The sequence below is a fragment of the Malaclemys terrapin genome, chromosome 10 (genome assembly GCF_027887155.1).
Source record: "Malaclemys terrapin pileata isolate rMalTer1 chromosome 10, rMalTer1.hap1, whole genome shotgun sequence".
Taxonomy (NCBI): domain Eukaryota; kingdom Metazoa; phylum Chordata; order Testudines; family Emydidae; genus Malaclemys; species Malaclemys terrapin.
This window is the reverse complement of record NC_071514.1, coordinates 86465-101755: the sequence shown is the minus strand read 5'-3', so window position 1 is coordinate 101755 and position 15291 is coordinate 86465. Positions and strand designations below refer to the sequence as shown.

Sequence of the window (15291 nt, the reverse complement as noted above, 5' to 3'; positions counted from 1 at the left end):
TCTAGGACGCCTGTTTTCATATCTCAGTCTTACCGGCTCACAGATGATTTCTCAGATTCAGTCTGGGACATGACCACTACCAATACAGAGTGCTCCCCTTTGGGCTATCATCAATCCTGAGATTTTTTTTCCAAGGTTCTGTCAGTGGTGGCCGCTCATTTACACTCTCAACGATCTACCTGTACTTGGATGATTGCCTCCTCAAAGCCCGATCTCTCTGAAAGGCTCACCAAGTCACTGAAGCTACAATTCACTTGTTTACAGAACTGGGTCTACAGATGAACATCCAGAAGTGAGCCCTCACTCCAGTGCAACACCTGGAATTCATAGGGGCCTACCTTGATTCATTACAGGTCAAAGCCCTCTTACCTCAACATAGGTTCCTATCCTTAGTCACACTAATAAGCACCATTCAAAACAGCCCACAAATACCAGTCAGGCTCTGCCTCCAATTCTTGGGTCATATGGCAGCTGGCACAGTGCTAATACCACATGCCAGGCTTCACATATGATGCCTCCAAATGTGGTTCAGCTCGGTTTACAAACAAGAACAGGCTGGACAAATCCCTGTCACCACCCACCAGGATCAAAAACTCTTCAGACTGGTGGAAAGACCCAGCCAATGTTTGCAAAGGGATTCCCTTCTCGCAAACATCACCATCGTTGCTCCTCACCACCGATGCATAACTCATAGGGTGGGGTGCACCTGTAAACAGCCTCACGATACACCTCTACCCCAATAGAACGCTGTCCTTGGGAGCCAAAAAATCTTACCGCGTTATACATGAAACCGCGTTATATCTAACTTGCTTTGATTCCCCCTGAGTGCTGCTTTACTTCCTTATATCCGAATTTGTGTTATATTGGGTCGCATTATATCAGGGTAGAGGTGTACAAGGCAAATGGTGGCCCACAGAGATACCCCTTCATGTCAATCTCCTTAAGCTAAGAATGGTCAGGAATACCTGCGCCCCTTTCCTTCCTCTGATCACAGGATCACACACAAAGATCCTAACAGACAACATAGCCTGTATGTACTACATCAATCGGCAGTGGGAAGCCAGGTTACCCTTCCTATGTGCAGAAGTGATGAGGCTATGGAATTGGTGCATCTCCCACAATGTTATACTGTCTGTGGCTTATCTACCGGGCACAAAAAACTCGCAAATTCCCACAAGACCACGAGTGAGAGATACACCTGACTGTGCTTAACAATCTATTAAGACGATGGGGGGGCACCATCCACAGGGTTCTTTGCCACTCACTGAACAAGAAATGTTCATGCTACTGCTCCAGAGCAGGAATGGGACAACACTCCCTGGGTGATGCTCTCCACCTCCGCTGGGACCAGGACATTCTCTACAGTTTTCCTCTGTTTCTTGTACTGTCAAAGATCATGCTGAAAATAAAAAGGGCTAGAGCTCACATCCTTTGGATTGCTCCTACTTGGTTGAACAGACCAGGTAACCTTACTTGGCACAGCTCGCATCGTGCCAGCCAATCCCTCTCCCGGCCATCCCGCACCTCCTCTTGCAGAACAGAGGACATACCCTACATCCCAACTTGGGGATTCTCCACCTCAAGACATGGCTCCTGCTTGGTTCCAACACCTAGAAAGCTCCTGTATCGGAGGTAATACTTCACAGTAGGAAGTCCTTGACACGACATACTTACCTGCAGAGTATCAGAGGGGTAGCCGTGTTAGTCTGAAGCTGTAAAAAGCAACAGAGGGTCCTGTGGCACCTTTGAGACTAACAGAAGTACTGGGAGCATAAGCTTTCGTGAGTCAGAACCTCACTTCTTCAGATGCAAGCTGCATCTGAAGAAGTGAGGTTCTGACCCACGAAAGCTTATGCTCCCAGTACTTCTGTTAGTCTCAAAGGTGCCACAGGACCCTCTGTTACCTGCAGAAATGGTCCAGGTTTCAGATTTGATGCACATCGCAACAAATCTCTCCAACATCTGTGACTCTTCCGCATATCCTAGATTATGCTTTGACCCTAAAACAGTGGGGACAATCTCTAAGCTTTCTTAGGGCTCACCTAGTGGCTATAACAGCTTTCCACCAAACTGTAGAAAGATATTCAGTGCTGTCACACCCAACTACTAAAAGGTTCCTCAAGGATATAGTAAGCCTCTTCCCTCAACTTTGACTTTCTACCTCCATGTGGGACCTAAACCTGGTACTGAAAGGACTGACTAGGCCCACCTTTGAAGCCATGGAAACCTGTTTGCTGACATACCTATCAATGAAAATGGCCTTCCTGATAGCAATTACCTTGGCCAGGAGAGATGGTGGTTCTGATGGCGCATCCCCCTTCCACAGTATTTTTTCTGGACAAGATTATGCTCAGGCCGCATCCAAAATTCATCCCCAATGTAACCTCTCCATTTTACATGAATCAATTGATTCACCTTCCAATCTTCTACTCCAAGCCTCACCAAAACAACAGTGAGGCTATATTACATACCCTAGATGTCAGGAGAACTCTGGCCTTCTGCCTGGACAGGACAAAGGCCTTCAGGAAGTTCCCTAGGATTTTCTTCTCCATTGCGGAAAGATCCAAGGGCTCAGCAATATCTGCCGAAAGGCTCTCGAATTGTATCAGACGTTGTTACCAAGTTCGAAACATGGCTCCTCCAGACTCTATTCGTACACAACCACAAGGTTGATCTCTTCTTCTGTCACCTTCTTCAGGAATGTTCTTATTTCAGAAATCTGTAGAGCAGTGACATGGGCATCAGTTCACACTTTCGCCAAATGCTTTGCAATCACTGGGGACTCTGTCTCCAATGCCTTGGCTCCATGGTCCCTCCGACTCCAAAGTCCCAGCCCTCCAGAAGGGGTACTGCTCGGGAGTCACCGTCAGTGACAAGAACTCCGAAGTAGAGAGGAGGAGGTTGGGTTGTGGAGCACCTATAGGGATGCTATTCAATGAAGTAGTAGTAGTTACCTTGTGATTCTTTGAGATGTGTCCACCCTCCTCCCCTGTCCTTCGGATTTCTCGTCTCTGACTCTGTGGTAGAGAAGGAATTGAGGGGCATTAGCCTGCGCATTCTGGCTAGCCCACGCACATTTCCCCCAAATTAACCTGGAGATTCCTCTGTAGAGAGGATTAAACCTGGAAACTTTTAGTTTGAGATACAGCCTTTTTTTTTCTTTTATTTAATTAAACGTGCAAAAATGTCCTAATATTTTTGGATGTAGAAAGTTTGGGGGTTTTGTTTGTTTTTAAACCATCACACAAATGAAGTATTCATACTGATTTAATTGGATCTGTCAGCTGCCTTTGACACTGTTGAAGGTGGTATCGACATGTTTGCAGTCTATAGTAAGAGTAGATGGAATTGGTTTTGCAGTGGCTCTGCTCCTGGGTGTTGAGAGGACCCGGGGAAAGTATGGTGATCATCTGAGGTGAGGGGGCTCATGCTGGATGCCATAGGGCTCTTTATGTCTCTCTTTATGGTTTCCTTGAGCCATTGAGCAGTTTGGTTTTTGTACTGTGCCCAGAGCACTGAATGGATACTGTACATGTGACGAAATTAGATAGGTCTCTTCACCAGAAAAGCTGAGTCTATGTTGAAAATGTCATTATAATTTTCAGCTGACACCAGTTTTAATAAGGACTCTAGCCATTCAGCGATGATAAAACATTGCTTGTGAGCTTCTGCTGACCAGAAACTGTCCCTTACATTCTTTCTTTTCTAGGGATTTTAGCAATTGGGCTTATTAATGAAGCTCTGGACGAGGGAGACACCAGAAAGACCCTTCAAGCCTTACAGATCCCTGCAGCAAAACTGGAGGGGGTAACCCCAAAGGTAGCACAGCACTACCAGGACACGTTGATCCGAGCCAAGAGGGAGAAAGCACAGGTGAGTGCTATTAAACAGGTCTCTGCAGAATTTTTATAGTCCAGCATATTCTGTTGTGTGATTATGGCAGAAATAGTGCTGATGTCAGTGGAGCAATTGTCAGGCCTTCTGTGGGGATGATCATATTTTGACACTTAGGTTTTGTCTACATTAAAGAAAAATAGTTTTGCAACCATGAGCTGGATGTCACCATAAACCCAGGAAACTGCTGCAGACATACTGATTGCATGCAATGGATCATTGCATCTCTTGTTATTGCTTCAGTTCAGTGCATACAACAGAGGTTGTACTAATGCATTTTGGGACTCTTGGAGCACCAATTCTATAGTGTGCAGCACTTTTGTTGAGAGCACACAGAGGCTTTTGGGTAATTTTCAGAAGTGAGGTCCTTCAGTGTGCAGCAAATACACAGACCCAAAATCACTGGATTTATAACTTCTCAAAACCTGCAATTTTCATGGATTCATGGATTTTTAAGACCAAGAGGGACAATTATGATCACCTAGTTGGGTCTCTGATATAACATAGGCAATGGAATTTTCACTCAGTAACCCCTGCAACAAGCCCAGTAATTTATGGATGAACAAGAACTTTTAGAAAGACATCCAGTCTTGATTGACATTCCCCCAAGTGATGGACATCCTTTGGTAAATTGTAAGAATGGTTAATTACCCTCACTGTTATAAATTTGCATTTTATTAGTGGATCTTGTTCTGCCTTCGCTAGATTAAAAAACCCTCTAGTATTAAATATCTTCTCCCTGTGAAGTACATGTAGACTGTGATCAAATCACCTTTTAGCACTCTCTTTAGTAAGGTAAATAGATTGAACTATTGTCTTTCTCACTGTATGGAAGATTTTCTGGATCACAAATTATTCTTTTAGCTCTTCTCTGAATCTTCTTTAATTTTTCAACATCCTTCTTGAAGCGTAGAGTCTAGTAGCAGTTGCACCAATGCCACAGAGGTAATATAACCGCCCTACTCCTACACAAAGAAAGAACAGGAGTGGCACCTTAGAGACTAACAAATTTATTTGAGCACAAAAGCTTATGCTCAAATAAATTTGTTAGTCTCTAAGGTGCCACAAGTACTCCTGTTCTTTTTGCGGATACAGACTAACACGGCTGCTACTCTGAAACTTACTCCTACACAGTATTTCCCTCTTGACATGTTTTATATGATTATATTTAATTAAAAGAACATTAAAGTTGAAGTTGAAAAGTCAAGCAATCAAAACTAAAAAATATCATAATTAAGGTTGCCAATGCAACCTTAATTTGGCCTCCTTGTGCGTATGCATTATGATGCAGCCTTTAATTTCATGATCACATACTTTCTTTTTTTTTCACAGGACCTCTGCCTCATTCTGTACACAGGATGGACAGTGACTCAGGGTTCTGCAGGAAAAGAGATTTGTTTTCTGTAGGACCCCGGTTCATTTGTTCCAAAAGATGGAAGGTGTGTAGTGAAGGAGGCAGGGAGCTGCAGGAAGAGAAAGAATGGTCTCTTGGTTAAGGTAGTTGAATGCCATGCTGAAGAACTGGATTATATCCCTGCCTCTAACACAAAGTTCCTTTGTGATGCTGGGCAAGTCTCTTAAACCAAACTTTTGACAGGTGGATGCCAGCATGTGTTCCTCATTTATTGGCTGCCCTAATTGAGAGACCTGTGGTCTGATTTGCAAAAGTGCTGAGCACTCACAACCAGGGCTGCCGAGAGCAGGTTCGGGCCCCAGTGAAAAAAATTTTTCGGGCGGACCAGCTAAACAGGGCCGATGAGAGGAGTGGGAAGCCGGGCCCAGAATTTTTTCGGGCCCCCCAACAAGGGTGGACCGGCTAAACAGGGCTGACGAAACGGGGGGGAAGCCGGGCCCCAGGCCCCCTTCCGGACCGCCGGGCCCCGGTAATTTGTACCAGTCCCCCCCCGACCCCCTTGTCGGCCCTGCTCACAACAGTAAGTGAAATCAGTGGGAACTGTACTGTGAGCATATAAAGTGCTCGGTATTCTGAAAAAATCTGATTCTAGAGGGGTCTCAGTTTGGGCACCCAAATGTAGTGGGCAGTTGACAATTTGGGGCTTAATCTCTCTGGCTATGTCTACACTGCAGCTGGGAGTGAGCCTTCCAACCCAGGTAGACAGACTTGTGCTAGCAGAGCTCATGCTAGCACACTAAAAATAGCTGTGTGGGCATTGTGACATTGCTAGAGGCTTGGGCTAGCCACTTGAACTCAAACCCATCCTACTCCCTGGGTCTGAGCTCAGGTGGTTGGTCTGACCCTCCCCTGGTGCTGTAGTGTTTGCACAGCTGTTTTTAGCATTCTTGTGTGAGCTCTGGTAGCTCAAGTCTCTTTACCTGGGCTTGGAGGCTGTGTTCCCTCTAAGCTGTGTGGTCGCGTGGCCGCTCAGGAGTGAATCAAGTGCCACTCCCCTTACTACTCTGGAGCCACGTCGCTCATGCCCTCTGCTTTCGAGCCCCTGGCCAACTGCTCCTGGGACCCTCCTGCTTGCTGTGCAGAGTGGTGGGGGGGCGGAGGGGGGAGCACTGATGTCAGGGTGTCTGCCTCCCCCTGCCCATGTACCCCATCTCTGCAGAGCAGGGGAGGGGGGACAGGGTTCAGGAACAGGGTTCAGGAACAGGAGAGCTGCAGCTGCTGCTGTCTAAACTTTCTCGTGAGTGCCTTAAAGAGACAGTGCACGGTCTCTAATAGACTTCCCCAGCGCGTGCTCACCTCCCAACACATACTTGTGGTGGTGGTACTTCTTGCAATGCACACATATTTTCAGTAATTTCATTCTTTCAAAGTGGTGGTGTTTTAGTTTTTTAATTGGTCTATGCATTTCATAATTTTATTTCTCTCTCATGCTTAAATTTAATTAATTGAGTAGTGAATTCTAAAATGCCTAGTATCAGAGGGGTAGCCGTGTTAGTCTGAATCTGTAAAAAGTCACAGAGGGTCCTGTGGCACATAAGCTTTCATGGGTAAGAACCTCACTTCAAGTGAGGTTCTTACCCACGAAAGCTTATGCTCCCGATACTTCTGTTAGTCTTAAAGGTGCCACAGGACCCTCTGTGACTAAAATGCCTGATCTGTCCTGGCTGGAGTAATTATCCCTATGGTAACTTTTAAAAAATATATATTATATCTAGGTTTTTTGTTTCTACTGGTGTCACACATCCGCACATTACCTTAATATTCATGCACATAACAAAATTCATTACGCACATGGATGGAAAAAAATAGAGGGAACATTGCTTGGAGGCTCACTCCCAACTGCATTGTAGACATACCTCTGTGCCTCGTGTACTATAATGAGAGCACCAGAGAAAACCTATGAGGAAATGGATGATTGTATATTCAGAGCAGGGTTTGCATGGTGGCAGTAAATAATGTATGTGGTCACATGTTGTATGACAAGGATTAAAAAGAAATATTGAATAGCTATCCTTTCATTGAGCAATATCCATTCTGAGCACTGAATGAGACAAAGGTCCTGTGGAAAATATAGCATGTGATCATGTAATTAAAGTTTGAATCATAATTAGTCAAATGAAGTTTGTATAGGTAGCCTTCATTTTGGCATTTCCTAACTTTTAAGTGCTTGACTTTGCAATATTAGCATTCTCTTAATATCAGTTTTTAATGTAAAATATAACTAATATTATAATATAAAAAATGAAATTTTAGAGACCAACGAATAACCGATTCATTGAGAGATTTGGGGAAGGAGAGATCATGCAAAATACGCTACCAACAAGCTGCCTGCTTATTTACTTCTCTTGCTTCCTATCCCTAATCTGATGATTGTCCAATTGTCTGTAAAGAATCTGGCAGGCTTTCAGCACTAGATAATAACAAGCGGAAGTTAGGGAGATAAGTAAGTGGCTCATCTTCATAGCTGGGGAAGGGGTAGGAGGCATGATTCTTGTTGGGATGTGCCTGCTTTGGGTAGTTTGGAGTCAGAAACTGACCTTGCCTTTTTCTGTTCTCCCTGGGGAAGGAGATGCTATATTTCTCTGCCTTTGGTGACTTGAGAAGGAGAGTTTCATACAGCTTATCTCAGAATCCATCACTGATGTATCTAGGCAGGAATTTGGTTTGAGACTAAGACCTATGTTGAGCTCAGCAGTGGTTCCATATAAACGTAAACTTTTGAAATGGAGATGGCTGATAATTGCACAAATTACTAATGCAAATGAGGGCCCTGAAATGGTTAAAAACTCTCAGGAACTGATCTGAGGTTGAATCATTTCCTTTTGCTGAGTCAGTGTGAAATAATGAGCTACTTTTAGTGTGCTGGGAGCGTGTGCCAGGCTGGGCTGGTAACTGCAGTTGGGGTGAAATTGCCTTTTTTGGGCATTAACTCATCTTCAGGGCCCCTCCCAGCTGCACTTGAAGTAATTTTAGAAATTGAGATATTAGACTACAGTATAGAAGGAAAATAGTGAAAATCTTTAACCTGACTAGTGCTGACTAGTAAATTTGTGTATCTTGGACTGACTGTATGATTGCCATGGGTAACAGTCACTTAGTTTCTCCTTGGATGGTGGGCTACTGTATGACATTTTGTACATTATGTACATAGCTGACATTTTCCAGGCAACAGTGCATGTGGAAGTTTTTAGAGAAGTCAAAAGCAAGGTCTGTTTTCATAGAGAAGAAAGAGAAACAGTTTCCTTACTATTCACTGCATGTGGCTGAAGCCCTGCAATGCTAAATGTGTGGGGGGTTTTCCAAAGCCATCCTAGTCCTCTGGACATGCTGTGGATTGACTTTTACTAGCAGAGATTGGAGTGTGCAAAGTTGTTACCTTTATCAAAGTGGACTAGAAAAGTCCTCTTCCCCCCTCCACCTGGACAGTTTCTCTCCTTCTGCCATTCTCCTGGGATCAGGTTGACTTTTAGCTGAAAGCTGCCTGTTTTGGACATGTTGCTCTCTTGAGTGAAAGGGACAGATATCCAGGTCATTGTGTGACCTGTCTCAAAGCTACAGAATTAAACTATGTTAATAGGACAAATTCAGAGGATATGTTAGGAAATGCCTCTTTTGGAACTGACCCTCAAAACCAGTTTCACGCTGTAGAGAGTTGCTCTTTATGCTGTATGGCTGTGGTGCACTTCATGCTAGAGTTGAGCGTTTCCTGTATTCTGTACAGTGAGGGCTGAGGGACGTGGTTTCAGTTTTTAGTAATTAGCAACAGGAAGCAAATGGTGGGTGGGGAGAGACTATACTTGGCAGCTGCAAGGTCATTTGTTCTTCATGCACATGTTTTGGGTCTTCGTTAAACTTCTACCCCTTTTCCCTCATCTCAGTCTCCTGCACATAAACACAGCTGACTAGTTTTGTTCAGAGTCCAACCAGAACAGTTTAGTGTGTGTGATGAAGGCCCTATATATAATGGCCTGTTAAACAGGGTTCCCACGCTTAGTTTAAAGTCTGTTTGAACTCATTTCCAGCCAAAGACCATTCTAACTCTTTTTGGCCTCGCAATGTGGATGGGGAGAAGCCAAGTTTGAATCATGTTTAAGAACTTTTTTCACATGTTTTGTAGCCTCTTTGTAAATAGGCTAGAGCAGGGGTGGGCAAACTACGGCCCAGGGGTCATATCCAGCCCTTCAGACGTTTTAATCCAGTCCTCGAGCTGCTGCCAGCAAGTGGGGTTGGGGGCTTGCCCTGTTCCAGTGCTCCAGCCAAGGAGCTGGGTCAGGGGCTTGCCCCGCTCCGCACGTGCCATGGCGCCACACGGCTCCCAGAAGCAGCAGCTTGTCCCCCCTCCGGCTCCTATGCATAGGGGTAACCACGGGGCTCCATGCGCTGCCCCTGCCCCAAGCGCCATCCCAGCAGCTCCCATTGGCTGGGAACCATGGCCAATGGGAGCTGCAGGGGTGGTGCCTGCAGACGGGGCAGTGTGCAGAGCTGCCTGGCCGCGCCTCTGCGTAGGAGCTGGAGGAGGGACATGCCGCTGCTTCTGGAAGCTGCTTGAGGTAAACGCCACCTGGAGCCTACACCCCTGACCTCTTTCCATGCCCCAACCCCCTGCCCCAGCCCTAATCCCCCTCCCACCCTCCTAACTGCTTGGTCTCAGCCCAGAGCACCCTCCTGCACCCCCAACCCCTCATCCCCCAACCCCACCCCAGAGCCTGCACCCCCAGCCGGAGCCCTCAAACCCCCCCCCCCCCCCGCACCCTAACCCCCTGCCCCGGCCCAGAGCCCCCTCCCGCACCCTGATCTCCTAATTTCTGGCTCCACCCCAGAGCCTGCACTTCCAGCCGGAGTCCTCACCCCGTCCCGCACCCCAACTCTCAATTTCGTGAGCATTCATGGCCCGCCATACAATTTCCATACCTAGATGTGGCTCTCGGGCCAAAAAGTTTGCCCACTCCAGGCTAGAGTATGTTTCCCTGATAGTATGGGAAGAAATGTCCTCCAAGTGGCTTTAGGCTACTTGGTGCTAATTCAGTGGCCTATTGCTCTCGTGTCCCTGATCTCTGATTATTAAAGCTATGCACAATATTAGAATCTATCAGTTGCTTCCCCTTCCTCAGCAAATTTATCTTTGGAAATGAGATGATGGGAGAAGAATAGGAGAACCTGCTTAAGTTATGGTTGTAGCAGCCTCTGCTGGTCACAGGAACACATGAAGTTTTAATTCTTGTGCTGTAGTCAAATACAGAGTATCTGGAGAGGAATGTGGCTTTTTTCCCTCTGTGGCTGAAACTTAATGTGTGAACACTTGCTATGTGCACAGTGTATATCACAAAGCACAATTATCTTAGATGTACAGCTGGAGATGAGCTTTTTTCCATTTTTCTTTAGGACACTCAGGATGAGACAGCTGTACTGTGGCTGGATGAAATTCAGGATGGAATTCATCGATCCAACAGGGACACAGAGGAGGCACAGAAATGTAAGTTTCATATTAAGTGTTTCTATTAATCTTCATCATCAGGCATCCTCAGACTTTCTAGAAGATGGTTCAGACATCGAACTTTCACTGTGTATATGTGAGAGAGAATGTGGAGTGCTCTCTTTCAGGTGGAGTCCATGTGCATAAGGCAATATGCAAGGTGAGGCCAGACTGTTAACTTATTGTAATGCTGTTATTTTTCCACATTATTATGTCACCTTCTGAATACATCCAAGCATCCAGTTTGGTCTTTTTTTTACCACTGCAGGACATTGGGCAAGTGTCTTCACCAAACTGCACACAATAATGCCTACGTCTTTTTCCTGAGGTTGCATCCAATTCGTTACTCATCTGTGTATTTGTGCATGCATGCACAATTTAAATGATTTCATCCAGTTCATATTACTTTGTATTTGTCTATGGTAAATATAATCTGCCATTGTTTTGCCCCGTCACTCAGTTTTATTAGATGCTTCTGGAGTTCCTCAAATTTGCACTGATTTTTACTAACCTAAATAATTTTGTACATCAGCATTTTTCACCTGTGCTATTCACCACAGCTTTCAGATACCCTAAAAAACTCATGAACAGTAGGCCTAGCACTGGTCTCAAGTTGCAATTTGGGAGGTTTAGGTTGGATATTAGGAAAAACTTGTTCACTAGGAGGTGGTGAAGCACTGGAATGGGTTACCTAGGGAGGTGGTGGAATCTCCTTCCTTAGAGGTTTTTAAGGTCAAGCTTGACAAAGCCCTGGCTGGGATGATTTAGTTGGGAATTGGTCCTGCTTTGAGCAGTGGGTTGGACTAGATGACCTCCTGAGGTCCCTTCCAACCCTGATATTCTAGGTTGTGCTACCTCCATGAAAACATGTCTAAATGGACAGTGTGTCAGAACAGCTATTTGAAGGTCATGTCAAGGAACATCCTGTCTGAGGAGAGCTGGTTTCTGCTGCCAACTTCCAATCAGTTTCTGTCAAACTGTAGATCTGTAGGGTATCTACAAGGAATCCTCTATACACCTTTTACAAAGCATTGCTGCTTGAACTTGGCCTGTTTTGGGCAAGGATTGATTTATGTGGGGCTTTCTGTACATTAAATATTGACCCATCCTCCTCAGTCTTCACTTGCAATCTCATCCCCAGTGGTATTGCCCACAGATTGTGACCTCTCCTGGTGAACTGAGAGAGAGAAGGCTAGGATGCTGGGTGAAGTAGTGATTGCTCCAAGTGGAAAGGGCAGGGTGGAGTGGAAGTAAAACATCTGACATTGGTGATATGCTCTGTTGAAGACACTTGAGTCCTAAAGATGTGCACCTCATGTCCCTTTTCTCCCACCCCCAGAGAAACATTCAAAGTTGCTTTTCTATTAATCTGTTCTGTTTGGTGTGGACCATTGAGCCCCTGCATGCCAAGGTAACCCGCTCTTTTGTGTATTATCTAAGTTTCATTAGGAATTCTGGCCATTAATGAAGCAGTGGTCCATGGTGATGTGGGCCAGACCCTCAGTGCCCTGCGCTCGCCTGATGTTGGACTGTATGGAGTCACTCCAGAGTGTGATGAGACATACCAGCGTGACCTGGCAGAAGCCAAGAGAGAAAAAATGGCAGCAGGTGAACTGTGGGGGTTGTACAACTGAATTTTAAATGGTAAACTGGCAAGGAGAAAATAGATGAATCTGTGATGGTGGAATGGAAAGCAGAGGCCAGGGAAGAAATTTGTCTGGAAAGGAGTCTAGGGTTGTGCGGAAGGGATGGGGGACTTCTTTTTAACCATTAGAAAATATACTTTTACTTAAATGTTTAGTAGAATGTTCTCTACTTCAGGAGCATGTTATGGTAGGTTGCTCAGTAAGGTCCTGGGGAAATGTGACATCTGCTTTTCTAGCTGCAGTGAACAGATAGTTGAAAGTAGTTGTACTGATGATTCCTTAATGAATGTTATCTGTGTGCTGGGAGGCTGTGCTTCCCCTTCAGTTCTTGTACTTTAATTTCTGCTCATAGGGGACAATGGCAGTGAGTGGGTGAAGCACTGGGTGAAAGGAGGCTATTATTATTACCATAACCTGCAAACCAGAGAGGGACGTTGGGATGAACCCTCAGGATTTGTGCAGAATAATACCCAGCTCTCCCGGGAGGAGATACAGGTAGTAGAATAACATGTACTCATTGTCTCCCTGAAAAGAGCAAATTCTTTGTAGTTGCTCACCTGAGTAATTCTCCCCAGTATTATCCTAAGAGTTAAAGCTTAAATCCAAATAGAATTAGTGGCTAAAAGATAATGCTGTTTAAAAATAACTAAAACAAATACTTTGCTGCTACATCTTCCTCTCATTTGTGCCTTTTTGGGTGTGCCTCCATGCCCTTTTGGTGTTGCCATTATGCTATACACATCTTTTGCACTCTTTCTACTGGGGGCTAGCAGATTTTTATAGACGATGTATTTCACCTTGGCTCCGTGTGTCAAGAAATTCCTACTCTCACCAGAAAGTATATAGAGGAGCCACTTCAATAAATTCACCATAACTTTGAGCTAAGGATCATGATCCCAATGTATGTTGAAGGATAATTTAGGATATTTTGTGCATGATATAGCAAGTTAATTTACCATCTTGATTTTTGTCTCCACTGCCTCTTCCTCCATAACATTAATTCAGAGCTCTATCTCTGGAGTCACTGCTGCGTACAACAGAGAACAGCTCTGGCTTGCTAATGAGAACCTGATTACAAGGCTGCAGGCTTGCTGCCGTGGATACCTTGTTCGCCAGGAATTCAACTCCAGAATGAATTTCTTGAAGAAGCAAGTCCCTGCAATCACTTGTATCCAGGTAGTGAAGTCCTATGTCTCTGTCTATGGATGACTTCTTCTGTGTCCATACTACATATACTGTGATACTATTATTATTTGTGAATTATAATAGTGCCTAGAAACCAGATCTCATTGTGCTGGGTGTTACATATGGTACAAACATTTAATAGAAAGACAGCCCCTGCCCTGAAGAGTTTATGTTGCTTATCCCTTTTCATGTGAAACTAGCAAATTCCTCCTCAAGCAGAAATGCAGGGAGAGGAATGTATCAGAGAAGACCTTCTAGTGGTTTATTGTTTGGTCAGCCATTGATGTTTGTTTTTGGGACAGGAGTATGCCAGGTGCTCTGTATTGAAGAATGTATCTCATGAACTGCTCAGTAACGTACACTGGGGCTGCACTATATCTGAAGTATATTAGAGCTGTTGAATCAGCTCCATCTCTTATGGGCCTTCTGTCCCTTCAGTGGGGATGCACTCTGACACAATTGTATCCTGGGACCTGCTTTCTATCTCTGAAGGAATGTGCTTGTTCCATTTTTTATTAGCTTATTTCAAGCTGGTGATATCTGGAAAGTGACTTTCTTAGAAGTTGTGAGTGGACAAGTGGGGGAACTGCACCAGAAATAAAGGAAAGCTTTGTGAATACTAGGTGGCAGCATCAGACCTACCAGCGTAGGGATAGCAGAAAGTCTGAGAGAGTAAGTTGTACGCATACATTTTATAAAATCCCAATGTGGATCTGATTTGTCTCATGAAGACAACCCCCGTCATTGGAAAAGGGGAAGGAGTTGAGGGCAGGGAAGGTAGCCTGATTGGCAGGAGAAGAAGGTGGAGGAAGTCTTAGGGTATGTCTATACTAAAAAATAAAGTCAACCTATATTAGGTTGACTTCAGTGTTGATAAATTCAAAGTAATGCACATTGGAAAACATAATCCCAACCATACATATAAAATGATGGGGTCTAAATTAGCTGTTATCACTCAAGAAAGAGATCTTGGAGTCATTGTGGATAGTTCTCTGAAAACATCCACTCAATGTGCAGCAGCGGTCAAAAAAGCAAATAAAATGGATCATTAAGAACAGGATAGGTAATAAGACAGAAAATATCATATTGCCTCTATATAAATCCATGGTACACCCACATCTCACACTTCTTATCACACTGTCTGTACTCGGCTAGCTTGATTATCACTTCAAAAGTTTTTTTTTTTGTTTTTTTTTTTTGTTTTTTTTTCTCTTAATTAATTGGCCTCTCAGAGTTGGTAAGACAACTCCCACCTGTTTATGCTCTCTCTGTATGTGTGTATATATATCTCCTCATTATATGTTCCATTCTATATGCATCCGAAGAAGTGGGCTGTAGTCCACGAAAGCTTATGCTCTAATAAATTTGTTAGTCTCTAAGGTGCCACAAGTACTCCTGTTCTTCTTTTTGCGGATACAGACTAACACGGCTGTTACTCTGAAACTTGTCCACATCTTGAATACTCTGTGCAGATGTGGTCGCCCCATCTCAGAAAAGATGTATTGGAATTGGTTCAGAAAAGGGCAACAAAAATTATTAGGGGTATGGAATAGCTGCCATATGAGGAGAGATTAATAAGACTTGGACTTTTCAGCTTGGAAAAGAGATGACTCGGGGGGGATATGAGAGAGGTCTATAAAATCATGACTGGTGTGGAGAAAGTAAATAAGGAAGTGTTA

At 44.4% G+C, this 15291-nt stretch overlaps 1 protein-coding gene across 1 annotated transcript in view; it reads left to right on the top strand.

Moving 5' to 3' along the window:
- IQGAP1 (IQ motif containing GTPase activating protein 1) overlaps positions 1-15291 on the top strand; it is a 176129-nt gene that overhangs the window by 89942 nt on the left and 70896 nt on the right. Inside the window, exons 15-19 of the mRNA XM_054041339.1 lie at positions 3710-3873; positions 10691-10781; positions 12222-12389; positions 12780-12922; positions 13433-13603. Of these exons, the coding sequence (XP_053897314.1) occupies positions 3710-3873; positions 10691-10781; positions 12222-12389; positions 12780-12922; positions 13433-13603 (737 nt within the window). The remainder of the gene's footprint in view (positions 1-3709; positions 3874-10690; positions 10782-12221; positions 12390-12779; positions 12923-13432; positions 13604-15291) is intronic.